General features: G+C 36.3%; 1 protein-coding gene across 1 annotated transcript in view; it reads left to right on the top strand.

Annotated features, from left to right (window-relative positions):
• The window catches only part of LOC150109219 (uncharacterized), a 672,102-nt gene that overhangs the window by 474,198 nt on the left and 181,263 nt on the right, over positions 1-16,641 (top strand). The window contains exon 29 of the mRNA XM_090401856.1: positions 10,794-10,925. Within this exon, the coding sequence (XP_090257982.1) occupies positions 10,794-10,925 (132 nt within the window). The remainder of the gene's footprint in view (positions 1-10,793; positions 10,926-16,641) is intronic.

The raw sequence follows: 16,641 nt of genomic DNA, 5'->3' as shown, positions 1-16,641 counted from the left end.
CAGTTCTTCATAAACCTCATCAACTGCCCTTGCTTTCACCCTTGCCACAGCTTTCTTTGCATTTTTCTTCGCTAATCTATATGCCTCCTTGTCGGCTCTAGTTCCAGTCATGTCCCATTTTTTCTTTGCCTCTTTCTTTTTCTTGATCTCCAACTGCACCTCCTCATTCTACCACCATGCCTCCTTATCCTCAGGCGGTCCCTTTCCTGATGTTATACCAAGCACCTCTTCTCTAATTTTTCTAATATTCCGACTATTAACATCCCACCGTTCTTCCACATCCTCTGGTAACTTCATTTCTTTCAATACCTTTTCTTTAAACTTATTCCTTGGGCCTTCCAATTTCCACCACTTTATTCTCCTCTGTATCTGCCACTTCCGTCTATTCTTCTTTTCCCCTTTTATATCACAGTCTACCACAACCAACCTCTGCTGTGCCGCTACACTTTCTCCATTAATCACTTTACAGTTTTTCACCTCCTTCAGATGTTTCCTACTGCACATAATATAGTCAATCTGACTCATTCTATCCCTGCTCTTATAGGTTATCAGATGCCCAACTCTCTTCTTGAACCACGTGTTAGCTATAGCCGGATCGAAGGCCACAGCATATTCTGTGATTCTTTTATCTTCTTCATTTCTTTCACCACTACTCCAACCCCCATGTATCCTTTCTTCACCACTTCGTCGCATTCCTACATGCCCATTCAGATCTGCTGCGGCGATCACTCTCTCTCACCATCAGGGATTCCCATTACTACTTGGTCAAGTTCTCTCCAGAATGTCTCTTTCTCCTCCTCATCACAACCTACTTGTGGGGCATAGCCACACTTCCTCCCATCTCAAACTTAACACTCAGAATCCGATCATTCTTCCAGCACACCTCACAGACTCCACCCTTCAGCTCCTTATTGATGATAATTCCAACTCCAATTCTCTTCTCATTCACACTGCTATAAAACAGTTTATATCCCTCCACCAGCTCCTTTGCTTTATTGCCCTTCCACCTTGTCTCCTGCACGCACAAGATCTTCAGCTTCCTTCTTCTAATCATGTCCACTATCTCCCTACTCTTCTCATTCATCGTACCCACATTCAGCGACCCGATTCTTACTTTACACACACTCTCTTTCTGTTGGACTCGCTTCTTTAGCCGAACCCGTCCTTGGTTCAGTAGCCCTAGCCCACTTCTCACAGTCCTAGGGCGACAACTGCACATCGCTTATGGGCTACGCCCTAGCCGTGGTCCTTTCTCTGTTATTCAACATTTCATCCTTGGTTTTGGCATGGTTTTTTTTTTATGGCCGGATGTCCTTCCTGATGCCAACCCTCCCCATTCATCCGGGCTTGGGACCAGCACCGAGAAGACTAATTTGCCCTCCCCAGTGGCTGGGTTCAAATCTTTCCAAACATCCTGTATGTTAATGTTAATGATGTTTGGAAAGATTTGAATAGGGATATTCAGTTGTTTGCAGATGATGCAAAGTTGAGACAAACTATAAGGAGTAGAGCAGATGTTGAGGTCTTACAAGAAGACTAAAATAGACTGAGAAAATGGGCATGGGAGTGGGGATGCCAATTCAATGTTATGAACAGTCTACTCTTCTTCTTCTTGTGCCTTATCCCATCTATTTGGGAGTTGGCCTTGCGAGTCCTCTTTTTCCATTCTTTCCTATCTTCGTGCCATTTCTTCAGTTGCTCCACACTCTTCCATATCTCTTCTCACCACTACTCTCCATGTCTTTCTCCCTCTATCTCTTCCCATCAACATTCAGATTCATAGTCCTATTTACACTTTCAGCTGCTGAGCCCCATTCAACATGTCCAAACCATCTTAACTTGTTTTCCCTCATTTTTTTCAACTATTGGCACCACTCTTAATCTACCTCTCATAAATTCATTTCTAATTTTATCCTTTCTTGTTACTCTGCACATCCACATTAACATTCTCATCTCTGCTGCATTCATCCTTTGCTCGTGTAGTTTGTTTGTTGGAGGTAGAGAAAATAAGAGATCGATCTTGGAGTTAATGATGGATAAGGAGCTGAAATTTAGAGGATACATTGCTAAAATTGTTTGGATAACACAATGAATTCTGGCAATGATGTAGAGGACACTGACTTGTACTGATTCCATTGTATAAGACCTTGATCAGGCCATATATGGACTATTGTGCACAGGTTTCACACCTGGTTTTCAAAAGAATGAAGAGATATTGGAAAGGGTCCAGAGACAGTTTACTAAGGTAGTTTCTGGTCTCTGGAATGTTGGGTATGAAGAAAGCTTGAGAAGATGCAATTTACAGACTAGTGGATAGGAGGAAGAAGGGTGGTATGATAGAGACATACAAGTTGGTAAGAGGATATTATAGGATATGGTGGGAAATGAAGGGAAGAACAAGAGGTCATCCCTGGAAGCTCTAAGTAGGGTGGGAGCATGGGAATGAGAAGCAAGTTTTTTGCATGGAGAGATGTGAAGGATTGGAATGCATTGCCTGATCAGGTGCTGTCTGCAAGAAATTTGAATGATCATGATATGATGAGCTGTGAGTATGAGAAAGGAGCATCCCGTGATGAGTCTTTGACTCTATTGAGATCTTGGGATGATATTAATAATAATAATCACTGGAAGAATGTAATACATACTTTCAAACAACCTAATTTATACAGTGTTCCTTCTTTGCATTGGAAAACACTATTGTAGAATAAAATCATATTTGAAAAGAAATTATTAAAGAAAGTAATAGAAATTTTTATCTATTACTCAAGCAGAAGCATATGTAAGTTTGCATTTGAAGTATCTTCATAACAAGGCTACTTGTATACAGAGGCATCCCATTTCTTATCTGATTTTCTCTGTATCCTCAGAATGTCAGCAAACCTCCTTTCAGATGCAATATTTGGGGAGATTCACTACCCAGACCAGGTTTGACCTTCATGATGTAAAGAATTCACATGCAAACTTTTTTTTGCTTATGCTTGGGTAAAGCATTACAATATATACATACATACACTGCTTCAAAAGAAATCAACAGATACCACAGTGTGAGTAACAAACAGCCATCACGTCCACCTTAATAAGATGTAGGACATCCTTTCACTGTGATTATTGCAACAATCCTACAAAACTTACTTTTCACAAGAGTACAATAGCGATCAATGGAAATTTTGGACCATTCTTCCTGTGGCATGCTAGGTCCTAGACTGTTGTGGTGGACAATGTCCCTTGACCTCACCTGACGCTTCACGTCATCCCACAGATGTTCAGTAGGGTTGATGTCAGAGCCCTGTAGGCCAGTCAAGTGTGGTTACATTCATGTCTACGAAGAGACTAGAAATGCCACAAAGTAGCATTGCATTGTCCAGAATGTTCAGATACCTCCCAGAGTTCAATGTTCATGGCACCACAAACAGAGGCCCAAGGCCAGATTAGGAAAAACAAGACCATGCCATTACACCGCTACCTCCGAATTTCATAGTTGGGTTACACACTCTGATAAGAGATATTTACCAGGTGTCCACCATATCCCCACCCATCCATCTGCTCAGTAGAAGGTGTGGCATGATTTGTCACTTCATAACACTTTCCAAGCTTCCATATCCCATCATACACGCTCTTTGCACCACTGAAGACAGTACTGCACATTGTTTCGAGTAATGTGGGGCTTGCATGTTGCGGTTGTACCACAGAAATCCATGTTGTAAGTCTTGGTTCTGAATGTTTTTGTGCAGATTCGTGTTCCAGTCTATGCCTGGAACTTAACATTCAACTTGTTGGTCGATGAATGGTGGTTTTTACATGTTATCCTTTGTAGCACCCTGCGGTAACACTCAATGAGTGTTGTGGGTCATCCACTGTGCATAGCACTTGCAGTTGACTCCCTGTGCTTCCATATCAGTATGGTATCATTGATTGTTGAATTGTTGACCCAATTTGTCAACAGTTTGCCCAACAGATGGCCTGCAACATGGCATCCTATCACAATGCCTTTTTTAAAGTTTATCAGTTCCCTTCTCGTGGTCATTTCACCTGGACACAGTTACACTGACTTAGAAGCTTCACATTCCTCCAATTTATACTGGTTACAAACACATGGCATGACGCACCTTGACCATGGGGGGGGGGGGGGGGTTCGTTGACTTCTTTCCAAGTGGTGTAAATATAATTTCTTGTCAAGTATAACTACTTTTATCTGCCCAAACAAAAAAATTATACTGTTATTGTAGAATGTTTGAATTAAAGATGTTTAAGTGTGCAAAAGGCTATGCTTATTACTTTGTGCCCTATAAACAGTCTTATAGGGAATGAGGTCAAAAAGTATGTTGACAAGAGCTGATATATCTAGAATACAATCACAAAATGAATTAAATAGAAATTATGATTTTTTTTTCTTGTAAGACAAAAACTAACTTAATATGGTCTTTATTAGATCATGTTTAAAAAATATTACAAACAGTTGAATATAAAAAAAAGAGAGAAAGAGAATACAAGGTTCATAAAATTCAATGTAATTATTATTTTTATTATTATTATTACATGTGAGTCCCTTTGTGAATCTAAGGACTCAATGAAGTAGAGACCCTTCTATGTTGCTCAGTGCCTACATAACTGTCATATGTCTTCTTGAATGCATTTACTGAAGATGCACTCACAGTATCAAATAGTATTGCATTCCACACACCCATATCTTGAAAAGAACCTAGGCATCATTATCTTCCTAATAACATCCTTACTTCAATCATGATCCCAGGATTCCAGCCTATGTGACACAAACTGTAAAATCTCGCTTCTGCATTAATTCAACCTGGGTATCTTTCTGGGTGTGGTTCCCACTGATAATACCTCAATAAAGATCAAAAGTGGGTCGTGATCCTTTCCATAATGTAATGCAATATACATGTCTGAAAATGTGTTTTGCATTATGGAGTACTGAGTGCAATTAGTGTGAAGGCAAAAGCCATTATATATAAGTAGTCTAGTCACGCAAACTTTCTTTGCTTACATGCTGGTGAAAGAAACAAGAATAGCGTATAATTTCTTGACAAGTATAATTTAATTTAGCTACTGTTTCTTGGCTTCTTTTTTATGCTATTCTTGGGACTGGCCATCACTTTCTCCCAATACTGGATTCACAGCATTTTCTTTTTATGTAGCCTTGCTTGCATGCGAGTATTATTCATCCATTTCACTCGTATTTTCCTAACCCTTGGGATATACAGTCATATAGCTGCTTTCAGATATTCTTAGAGTACTTCCCATGCACTGCTGATTTTTTAACCCAGGCTAGGCACTACTTATAGCTGCCTTCTCAGATTATTATAATCTCCTGCCTTGTAGTTCTATATATTACATGGAACTACAAAGCAGTAGTTTGTTTCAATATTGAAATACATCAGTAGACATTTAAATAATTATAATACTGGATAAAAACTCACGTAATATATTTTATTAGTGTAAAATTTTCACCTAAGTATTATAGGCATCTTCAGTACAAGAACACATAAAGGCAATTGAACATTAACAGACATTAAAAAGTGTCACCTTAAGTAGCTAATGTAAGATAACTAAAAAGGTCAGTAAATTTCCTCACTTATTTAAAAATAATAATAATAATATAAAAAAAACTATATATATATTTAGACAAAATAAAGTTATGAAAGATTAGCTGATTTAAAAATTACTATTTCCCACAAAGGGGATAGACATAGACCATCAGATCTGCTTAAGTTAAGAAAGTAAAGTTTTACACAATTCTTTATAAAGCCGACTTTTATGAAGAACTGTGTCTTATTCCAATGAAATCTATGTTTAGTTTTTATCCGGTATTATAATTATTTAAAGCAGTAGAATAAAAAATCACACAAGTTCTTGGATTAAGAGTAATCTAGCATGTTCTTATTGTTCTGCTTCTTTCTCTCTTCTTCTTTTGCAACTTCTCTGTGCTTCTAGCTCTACAGGATCTTCAATTGTAATCTTTCACTAACTACAGATAGTTGAAGAGTAGTTAGCAGAAGCTACCACAGCTTCCACTAACTTCTCTTAAACTTCATTATCAACCATCAATTCCAAATCTTCAGCAAACAGCACTATCACATCACCAATCTCTTCTAAGGCTTTGTCTTTATCAGATCCTGTTAATGTATGAACATACATTTTCATCAGCTTCTTCCAAACACTATTCATACACTCTTCTGTCACCTCACGCTGTGCTGCATCTGATATGTTCCTTCAAAAGTCTCTGAGGAGTTTCTTACCCTCAGTAGCCTGAGAAAAAGAATTTCTTAAATAAAGTGTTGAAGGCAGCAATAACACCTCCATTGATAACAGGGATAAGATGGTATTTGATGAATGTGCTAATCGGATGGCAATCATAAATACAAGATAATCGTAAGTTGAGAACTGACTCTTCAATGTACAGTGAAGACATTGTTAATTCTTCACTTTAAGAGTATATACATTTTTTTTTCATGCAAAACAATAGTAAAAGTAAAGTTATTTCAAAAATGCAACATAATATCAAAACTAGCAGTATATTTATTTCTTTTCAAATATGCAAAATTTCTTCTTCATGAATCATGATCTTTTCAGAAATTTTTATTTACATTGGCATTTTTTTTATTTTTTTTTAATTTATTGATTTTTTTTTCACTAACTGAACATCAAAAATAATTAAGAATGATGTTAATTTTGCTTTAGCTCTGTGCTACACACAGGGCTTTGCCAGTACATAACTGTTTATTGCAGTACATAATAATTGATTCTTGGGGCAAGGGGACTGCTGCTGAGAGTAATGCAGATAATAATATAAATTCTTTTAAATAATGTTATGCTATTTATCCTTACATGTGTAAAGTTTATAGAAAGGGGGATGGTAAATCCCTTTATGTTTCTACAGCCGGGTACGAAACTCGGATCGAAATCCATAGAGTTTCATGCCGAAAAAATTATCGGCGGGCCCAAGTGTAAATGATCACTTGGGTAGTACAACACCAGGGCAACTCCATTCAAAGATGGAGCAAGCTCTGTCACTAACTTTAATATTCTCTCATAATGTAAAACCCAGCTCCTAAGAGATGTGTATATATATATATATATATATATATATTCATTTTTTAAATTAACTGACTTAAACCCGAGAATTATAACACAATGACATTTATTTGAAAAAAACGCAACATGTTTCGTCAAAAATGACTTCTTCAGGCGATAAGAACATAGAAAAGATAATAAAAGACACTTAAATTAATATTGACACACTCCAAAGCTATGCAATTACAAAGTCATAATATTCGACTGTAAATTACAGTTATGAGCTTGAACTACAGTCCGAGTTAATGTTCTATTGTTGTGCACCTGTGCGTGTGTGGAATCACGCGATCTCCAGTATCTAATAATAGAGTTGAAAGAGTCGGCCAAATTATAGCTAAGATTATTATTCAAATGCAAAGGGTCTAAGGTGATTTCCCTTGACTCGACAATGCGGCGCTCTATTTCATCATGGCAGACGTGTAGGTTTGAAGTCAATGTCCAATTTATTTCATGTTGGTGGCCTTCGTTGTTCGTGTTTATTGAAAGCAGGACATGGCCCGACAGAGCAGTTGCTCTGGTTCTCTTATAAGCAATGTCTCTCTGATGCTCTTCGAGACGTAGTAAGATAGATTTTTCTGTCTGCCCATAGTAAGGCTTTCCGCATTCACAAGTGACCTTGTATACACCTGGGAATTGTAGAAGGTTGTGAGGTTGTTTATAGTTCTTGAAGCGTGATATTATTTTTGGCAGAGTCGAGAAGCACGTTTTTATGTTAAACTTCTTTAGAATTCTGCTCAGCTTTTTGGATAGTGTGCTGATATATGGCAAGACGATATGACCTTTGGAGTCGTCCTGTGTCTCTACGTTGTTACGTTGACGTCGGGATAATTGGTTGTTAATACTTTTTAGAGAGTAGCCATTGTTTTTAAAGGTCCATTTAAGATGTTGTAGTTCCTTTTTCAGTTCTTCTTCATCTGACAGTACAGATCTTGCACGATTCGCTAGAGTTGATATAATACCCAACTTTTGCGCTGGATGGTGATGGGAGGACGCATGCAAATATCTGTCTGTGTGTGTTGGCTTTCTAAAAATAGAGACTTTAATTGATTCAGGCGTCTTGGTGAGTTTAACATCTAGGAAGCAGATGGAACTATTTTCTTCAATCTCCATAGTCAATCACCAAGACGCCTGAATCAATTAAAGTCTCTATTTTTAGAAAGCCAACACACACAGACAGATATTTGCATGCGTCCTCCCATCACCATCCAGCGCAAAAGTTGGGTATTATATCAACTCTAGCGAATCGTGCAAGATCTGTACTGTCAGATGAAGAAGAACTGAAAAAGGAACTACAACATCTTAAATGGACCTTTAAAAACAATGGCTACTCTCTAAAAAGTATTAACAACCAATTATCCCGACGTCAACGTAACAACGTAGAGACACAGGACGACTCCAAAGGTCATATCGTCTTGCCATATATCAGCACACTATCCAAAAAGCTGAGCAGAATTCTAAAGAAGTTTAACATAAAAACGTGCTTCTCGACTCTGCCAAAAATAATATCACGCTTCAAGAACTATAAACATCCTCACAACCTTCTACAATTCCCAGGTGTATACAAGGTCACTTGTGAATGCGGAAAGCCTTACTATGGGCAGACAGAAAAATCTATCTTACTACGTCTCGAAGAGCATCAGAGAGACATTGCTTATAAGAGAACCAGAGCAACTGCTCTGTCGGGCCATGTCCTGCTTTCAATAAACACAAACAACGAAGGCCACCAACATGAAATAAATTGGACATTGACTTCAAACCTACACGTCTGCCATGATGAAATAGAGCGCCACATTGTCGAGTCAAGGGAAATCACCTTAGACCCTTTGCATTTGAATAATAATCTTAGCTATAATTTGGCTGACTCTTTCAACTCTATTATTAGATACTGGAGATCGCGTGATTCCACACACGCACAGGTGCACAACAATAGAACATTAACTCGGACTGTAGTTCAAGCTCATAACTGTAATTTACAGTCGAATATTATGACTTTGTAATTGTATAGCTTTGGAGTGTGTCAATATTAATTTAAGTGTCTTTTATTATCTTTTCTATGTTCTTATTGCCTGAAGAAGTCATTTTTGACGAAACATGTTGCGTTTTTTTCAAATAAATGTCATTGTGTTATAATTCTCGGGTTTAAGTCAGTTAATTTAAAAAATGAACATATCCCAACCCCGAGTTAATAGTACGTTTCATATATATATATATATATATATATAGTTTTACATTATGAGAAGAGGTCACTACCCAGACCGGTTTCAACCTTTTTTGAGGTCTCATCAGTGAGTAGGTAGACCTGGAATATCAAGGTTTTAAGTGAACACGAACTTGCTACTATCGAATTGCCGAAGTGGTGTACTCCTATATTTATTGTTAATTACTAAGTTAATAAGCCAAAAGGCTATTTTAAATTCACTAACACTTACCCTTTGTCTGGCATCCTTTTCAATGTGATAGTTTTCTTGTAATTCACTTACTTTTTTCTCTAATAATGTACACTATTCTTCTGCTTCTGCTAAATGGATCAATTTGATCCGTTTAGTAATGCAGTAATGATATAAAACTAAGTTAATAAGCCTTTCGGTTTATTAACTTAGTAATTAACAATAAATATAGGAGTACACCACTTCAGCAATTCGATAGTAGAGGTATGTAAGTTCGTGTTCACTTAAAACCTTGATATTCCAGGTCTACCTACTCACTGATGAGACCTCAAAAAAGGTTGAAACCAGTCTGGGTAGTGACCTCTTCTCATAATGTAAAACAATATATATATATATATATATATATATATATACATCTCTTAGGAGCTGGGTTTTACATTATGAGAGAATATTAAAGTTAGTGACGGAGCTTGCTCCACCTTTGAATGGAGTTGCCCTGGTGTTGTACTACCCAAGTGATCATTTACACTTGGGCCTGCCGATAGTTTTTTCGGCATGAAATTCTATGGATTTTGATGGATTTCGATCCGAGTTTCGTACCCAGCTGTAGAAACATAAAGGGATTTACCATCCCCCTTTCTATTAACATGTTCACCGGTAAAACAGCCTTTCGGCTTATTAATGTGTAAAGTTTTTTAATATATGTAGAAAGCAACTGTATAAGGGCAGAAAATAAGCAATTATTTTTTAAAGTGATTTTGATTTCTAACTGATTAATGAATATACATACAATAAAGAATATTGGGAACAATTATGGGGGGGGAATATTAATTATGTCAGATTCTTGGAGGTTCTTTAGGAAATGATTGCAGTTTTTAATTCAACAGTAAGTAATTATGATATCATAATTTTTTATATTTATTAAAAAATATAAAACATTTTCCGCAGTCTCTGAATCCCTGAATATTGGATAATTAAATTATTATTTCTTTGTAAGATAGTGCTATGAAAGGGCTGAGAATATCAAAAACCATGTGTTTATTTTACCAGGGTGTTCTCTGTTTTTTTTGAATGCTGTTATGGATAGAGATGATGAAATAATCAGGCTTTTTGGATAATTATTGTTTTCTAATATGCTAACTAGTTCTCTTTGATATTTTAATTCATAATTGCTATAGTACTTAAGCTAAACTCGTCTAATATTTGTTAAAAGTGGGGAAGAATGAGTCGTTAAAAAATTAAGGACTCATTCTTCCCCGCTTTTTCATATCATTCTCTGTGCTTTCATAGTAGAACTAAAATGTATTATGCCATTAGGCCACTCTTGAAGAGGAACTTGAAGTCAAATTGATCCGTTTAGCAGAAACAGAAGAACAGTGTACATTATTAGAGCAAAAAGTAAATGAATTACAAGAAAACTATCACATTGAAAAGGATGCCAGACAAAGGGTAAGTGTTAGTGAATTTATTAAACAAAAACAAAAAGTATCTAGTGGTGAAAATAGTGTATCTGGTAATGCTGGCACTACATTTTTTCATAAACAAGTACTGTTACATTTTACAAGTGTCACCTTTAAAAATTAATCTAAGAAATGCTCAGAATTTTAAAAATGATTTGAATTTCTCATAATCATCTTGATTTAATTTGCTAATTAGATAGTTCTTTTTGATAGACTTCAAAGAGCTATGGGTTAATAAGTGTAAATATATACACAGTGCTCTTTTTTGGTATGAAACACAACAGAATGACATACCAGCACCTTTATTGATAGTGGCATACAAATGTAGTACATACAGAAATTTGAAATTCAGATAATGTGAATGTTAGGTTCCGGAGAAATGCTGTATTATATAAATTGCATTATGCGAGACTCAGATCACATAGAAAAAAGTAAGGTTATGTTCTGAAATCGTTTTTTTTTTTTTTTTAATTATATAAACACCAATATATCCAACAAAAATATATTTTTAAATTCAGGTAATTCGTGTAAGTTAAGAAAACATATAAACTATGAAACAAATACATAGTATAAAATTATAAAAATTGCAAATTGTACATAAACTTCGTTACACATAATGCATAAATGTTTTATAACATTTCGTAGATTTTCTTTATTTACGAGTGGCTGAACGTCGTCATCACTTGAAATCTCCTGGACATTATTTGTGTAATTCTCATTGCATACTTCGGCTGGTTTAGTTATCAAGAAGTCAGTAATAAGACCTTGCTTACCACTATGCTGCAATTTTTTATTAAGTTCATAATATGTAGCTAAACAAATATCCAATTGTCTTGCGAATTTTCCAGAGTGCTCCATTGAGGGATCATTATCCATAAAATAACTTCCTGACTTTCTTGCCAAGTCCAATTCTTCTGCTAATTTCTTTAAACTGAATTCTTTAACGGATTCATCACAATCAGAATCTTCGGCAGAATTTTCCTCTCCATTTGGTTCGACATCATCTTTTAATTGTACCAGTTCCTCTTCATTTAAATCTGTTTTTACCCATCAATTAATTCACTAATTTTGTTTTCAACCATATCGCAAAAGTCCTCTCTACCAAAAATGCATGCTATGTTTATTATACGACTTAGCTCGGTATCCACTGTAGTTGCAAAATTTTGTTCCAGAACGGTTTTAGTCCATATTTTTTTCCAGCAAGCATTCAGTGTAGAGGGTTGTAATTCCTCAATGATCAGAGAAATGATTTTCACACAATTCAATATGGAAAAAAAACTCTTTCCACGTTTGTGGCAGTGTTATGTTTGGATTAGATTCCAATTTTTCAAAATTTAATTAAAATGTTTGACGAATATAATGTATAATGTGATTTCTTGTTGATATATAGAAATTTATGCGGTTATTAAGGAATAACTCTCTGCGACAGCATGTAATGGAAAATACTAGGGGTCAGAGAGTGCTTGACCTAGTAATTGCATCTGAGGATTTGACTGTAACGAATATGACCACATTGACACCAATTGGTGAGAGTGATCATAGGGTGTTGACTTGGGAGGTGGCTAAAGGTGTGGAATTTACAATTAAGACAGGATACATGTGGAATTATCAGGCTGGTAAGTATGACAAGCTTAGGAGTTTGATTGGCTCAGTGCCATGGCATGTAAAACTGCACAGGCTGGAGGTTGATAGTACATGGAAGGCAGTTAAGAAGTGTTTGCAGGAGGCAATAGCTGACTGTATACCTAGAGTCCGAATAATAAATCAAGTAGGGATTAAATGGATGAATAACACCATTAAGCTTGAGCTGCAAAAAAAAGAAACAACTGTGGAGGGAATTTAAGGAGAAAGGTGACCTGCAAGCACATGAACAGTATAAAGCCCAGGCCAGAAGGGTAACAAGTGTGGTAAGAAAAGCAAAAAGCGGATTATGAAAGAACTTTAGCCATGCAGACTAAAGAGAATCCCAAACAGTTTTTTCGATATGTTGCAAATAAAAGAAAAAATGTATACGCTGTTTGATTTTTAAAAATGCCGATGGTAGGGAGGTAACCAAATCAATTAATATAGTAGAATTACTGAGTGAGCACTTTGCAAGAGTATATCATCCAGGTGGTGACATTGCAGAAATGGAAGAACCAACAGCTTATACGGGAATTGTGGTGAATGAAGTGGAGGTGAATAGTCTATTACAAAACCTCAATGTCGATTCATCTGCGGGATTGGATGGTATACCAGCTCGTGTCGTACAAGAAGCGGCTAAAGAATTGTCAGCGCTTTTGACCATTTTGTTTAATTTGAGTCTCGGGTCTGGGTTTTTCCCAAGGGTGTGGAAAGAGGAGAAAATAGTTCCACTGCATAAAGGCGATTCCAAGACTGCTGTTGAAAATTACCGGCTGATCAGCACATCAGGAATTGTTGTCAAGGTCTTGGAGAAAATAGTCAAGAGGAAAATACAAGATTGGATAGATGAAAATGGGATACTGTATCGGGGACAGCATGGTTTTGTGAAGGGTAGGTCATGCCTCAGTAACTTGCTCACATTCTATAACACGACGACGGCTGAACTGGATAAGGATAGCAGGTTTATAGTGATTCTACTAGACCTTGCTAAAGCCTTTGATAAAATACCACATGGAATTCTAATCAGTAAACTGCAACATATGAGAATGGATATAGGTTTGGTGAGATGGATAGGAGGGTGGTTGATGGAAAGATATCAGAGAGTGGTTTATTCAGGAGTAGAGTCCAAAAGACGGCCTGTGACTAGTGGTGTGCCGCAGGGTTCTGTTCTTCAACCACTACTGTTTAATTTGTTCATTAACGATGTAGGAAAGGATCTGAGAGGAACTGTGCATCTGTTTGCTGATAATGAAAAGTTGGGTAGAGCAATAGTGAATGCTCAGGATGTCAAAATTTTGCAGGATGATATGGATAGTTTGGAGGACTAGGCTAAGGGGAATGGATGTCAATTTAATGTGGCAAAATGTAAGGTTATGCATTTTGGGGTGAAAAGATTAGCAGCAGTATATCACATTGGTGGAACTGTACTCCAGGAGATTGATGAGGCCAAGGATTTGGGAGTGTTGGTGGATAGGGACACAACGCAAAAGTGGCAAAATCAGCTCATCAAATCACTTGGTTGCTGAAAAACACTTGAACGAGCAGAGACAAACAGGTTGTTGTTCTTCTGTATCGAGCCTTTTGATAAGATCCCATCTAGACTACTGTGCCCAAATGTGGGTGCCAGGGTTTTTTCTTGATGGGGAGGAGGTGGAGAGGATCCACGGACAAGTGACCAAGATAATAGCAGGACTATGGAATGAACCTTATGAGAACAGTTTGAAGATTTGTGGGCTGCAGAAATTGGTTGATAGGCAAAAAAAAGGGTGATATGATTGAGACATTCAAATTACTGAAGGGTTTTTATTTATAAGATTAATTCAGAAGATATTTTTGAGAATAGGACTGGTAGTGGGAGGACTAGGGGCCATCCATAGAAGCTTGGTAAGAGTGTGGTTACAAGGGTGTTAGAGCTAGGTTTTTTACTTGGAGAGTGGTAAATTAGTGGAATGAGCTGCCCGAGTCTGTTGTGGGTGCCATGACTGTAAATGAGTTCGAGGTGAAGTATGATAGATACTCTGTGAATGTTGAATAGTTGTTCTTGATATGATGTTGGACCTCCCTCGATGAGTCTAAGGACTCCTTGGAGCTGCCCGTAATAATAATACTAATATTATTCCTTGGTCGAGGGATTGAATAAGTGAAGTAGTGTTAAGTGGCAAAAAAGTTATTTTAATATTCAGATGACTTAAATTTTTTGGGTGGCCTGGTGCGTTATCTGAAATTAATAGAATTTTGAAGTCGATATTCTTATTATATATTCTTTATATATTTTTATTTATATATACAATGGTATCTCGCTAATCGGAACTAATAAAAACTGTACTCGTTCGGATGAGTGAATTTTCCCCAAGAGACAACAATAACTAGCGTTTAAGACAAAAATAATCAGATTCTAATGGTACATCAATTTAATTCTGTAAATAAATGAAGTAACTGATAGCAAAAAAGCTACTGTACTATAATGTAAAACTTAAAAAATAATACAGTACACAAGATTATTTTAGTAAAAAATTAGTTTGTATGTACCTGTATTGTTGAGAATTCTGATTTAATAAAATTGCACAGTTCAGTACATAACTTAATTTTTGTAAAAATATCCCTTTCTTTTACACAATACAAAAAAAGTCATGGATTTTCTTTTGCTTCTTGGAAGCTAAACTTTTTTCGAATGCTTCTTCTCAGAGTTGCATTAGCAATAAAATTTTGTGGAATGGCGTATCATTCTGCTTAGCCTATTCTATACACACATTAAAACTGTCAACTGCCTCTTCATGTTTTACTTCTTTTTCTTTGAGCTCTTTATCGTCAGCATCGTCTTCTAATTCATTCTTGTAATCTACTTGTAATCTAGTATCTCGCACTCTGTTCACATTTGCGTTCATCATTCTTGTTTTTGGCTGCCCACTTCTGAGATCATCGTTCACATCTTCTCACCCACCTTTGAATCTTTAATACCATTCAAAGTCACTTGACTTTTTCAGAGCATCCACACCATATGCAACTTTCAACAGTTCCAATGTTTCAGTAGCAGTTTTGCCAATTTCCACACAAAATTTGATGTTAACATGCTTCTCCAAATTTCGATCACACATTTTTATGCCAAAGTTTACACTCAGATCTCTATTATTTTTACAATAGCAACTAGCAAATGGCTCTATCGGCTTAAGGTTAATGCACGCATTAGTTAAAACATGGACAAAGATGATTACTCACGTCTCCAGCCAAATCACCACACAGGTGACACTACATGGCCATTCCAGGAATTAAATTGTCACACCTCATATAACCCTACAATTGTTGTATATCATCAGACTTACATCGTCAAGGATACTAGCAAAAGTTATACTCAAAAAAGACTAGAAACAATTAATTGCACATATTAGTTATCAGAACTTCATAATTGGTACATACAAATAAGTAATTAGAATAAAAAAATATTAAATTAATTACTGCGTACATGTTGATCAATACTAGTTGTTGCCATCATGATCTGTAGCAGTTAGATTTTTAATGAAAGCAGAGGTGTAGAATTAGTGTAACAATATAACAAAAATCGATAATCTTACACCATATTTGGTCTGCTTTCATTAAAAATCTGTTGTGTACCTAGGATACAACTAGCATTGTTCCAACACGTATACAGTAATTAATTTAATGGTTTTTGATTCTGATTACTTATTTGTATTTATCAGTTATGAAGTACTGATGACAATATGTGTAATTAATTGTTTCTAGTATTTTTTTTTAATAATTTTACTAGTACCCCTGATGATGAAGACTTATAGGGTTATATTTGTTTATTTTATTAAACTCATTATTCATATAAAAACATGTAATCTCAATACCAACTTCTCCCTGGGGTGCTTAAGGGTCAAAGCTGTATAACTGAGAGGAGACCTCCACATAGCCTTTAAAGGAATGCGGAGAACCGACCAGGGCTTCTGACCTAATGTCCAATCCTCACCTTCTCGTGGTGCACCCTGTTGGGTATCTACTTTGATACTGAACGAACGAGGATGGGCTGGCAATTTGGGATTTAGCCGACCAAATTGTATTCTTATTGGTTAAACCAAAATAAA

Source organism: Typopeltis vanoorti, chromosome 2 (genome assembly GCF_054136105.1).
Source record: "Typopeltis vanoorti isolate ZY-2024b chromosome 2, IOZ_Tvanoo_1.0, whole genome shotgun sequence".
NCBI classification, from domain to species: Eukaryota; Metazoa; Arthropoda; class Arachnida; order Uropygi; family Thelyphonidae; genus Typopeltis; species Typopeltis vanoorti.
This window is presented reverse-complemented; position numbering and strand designations above follow the sequence as displayed.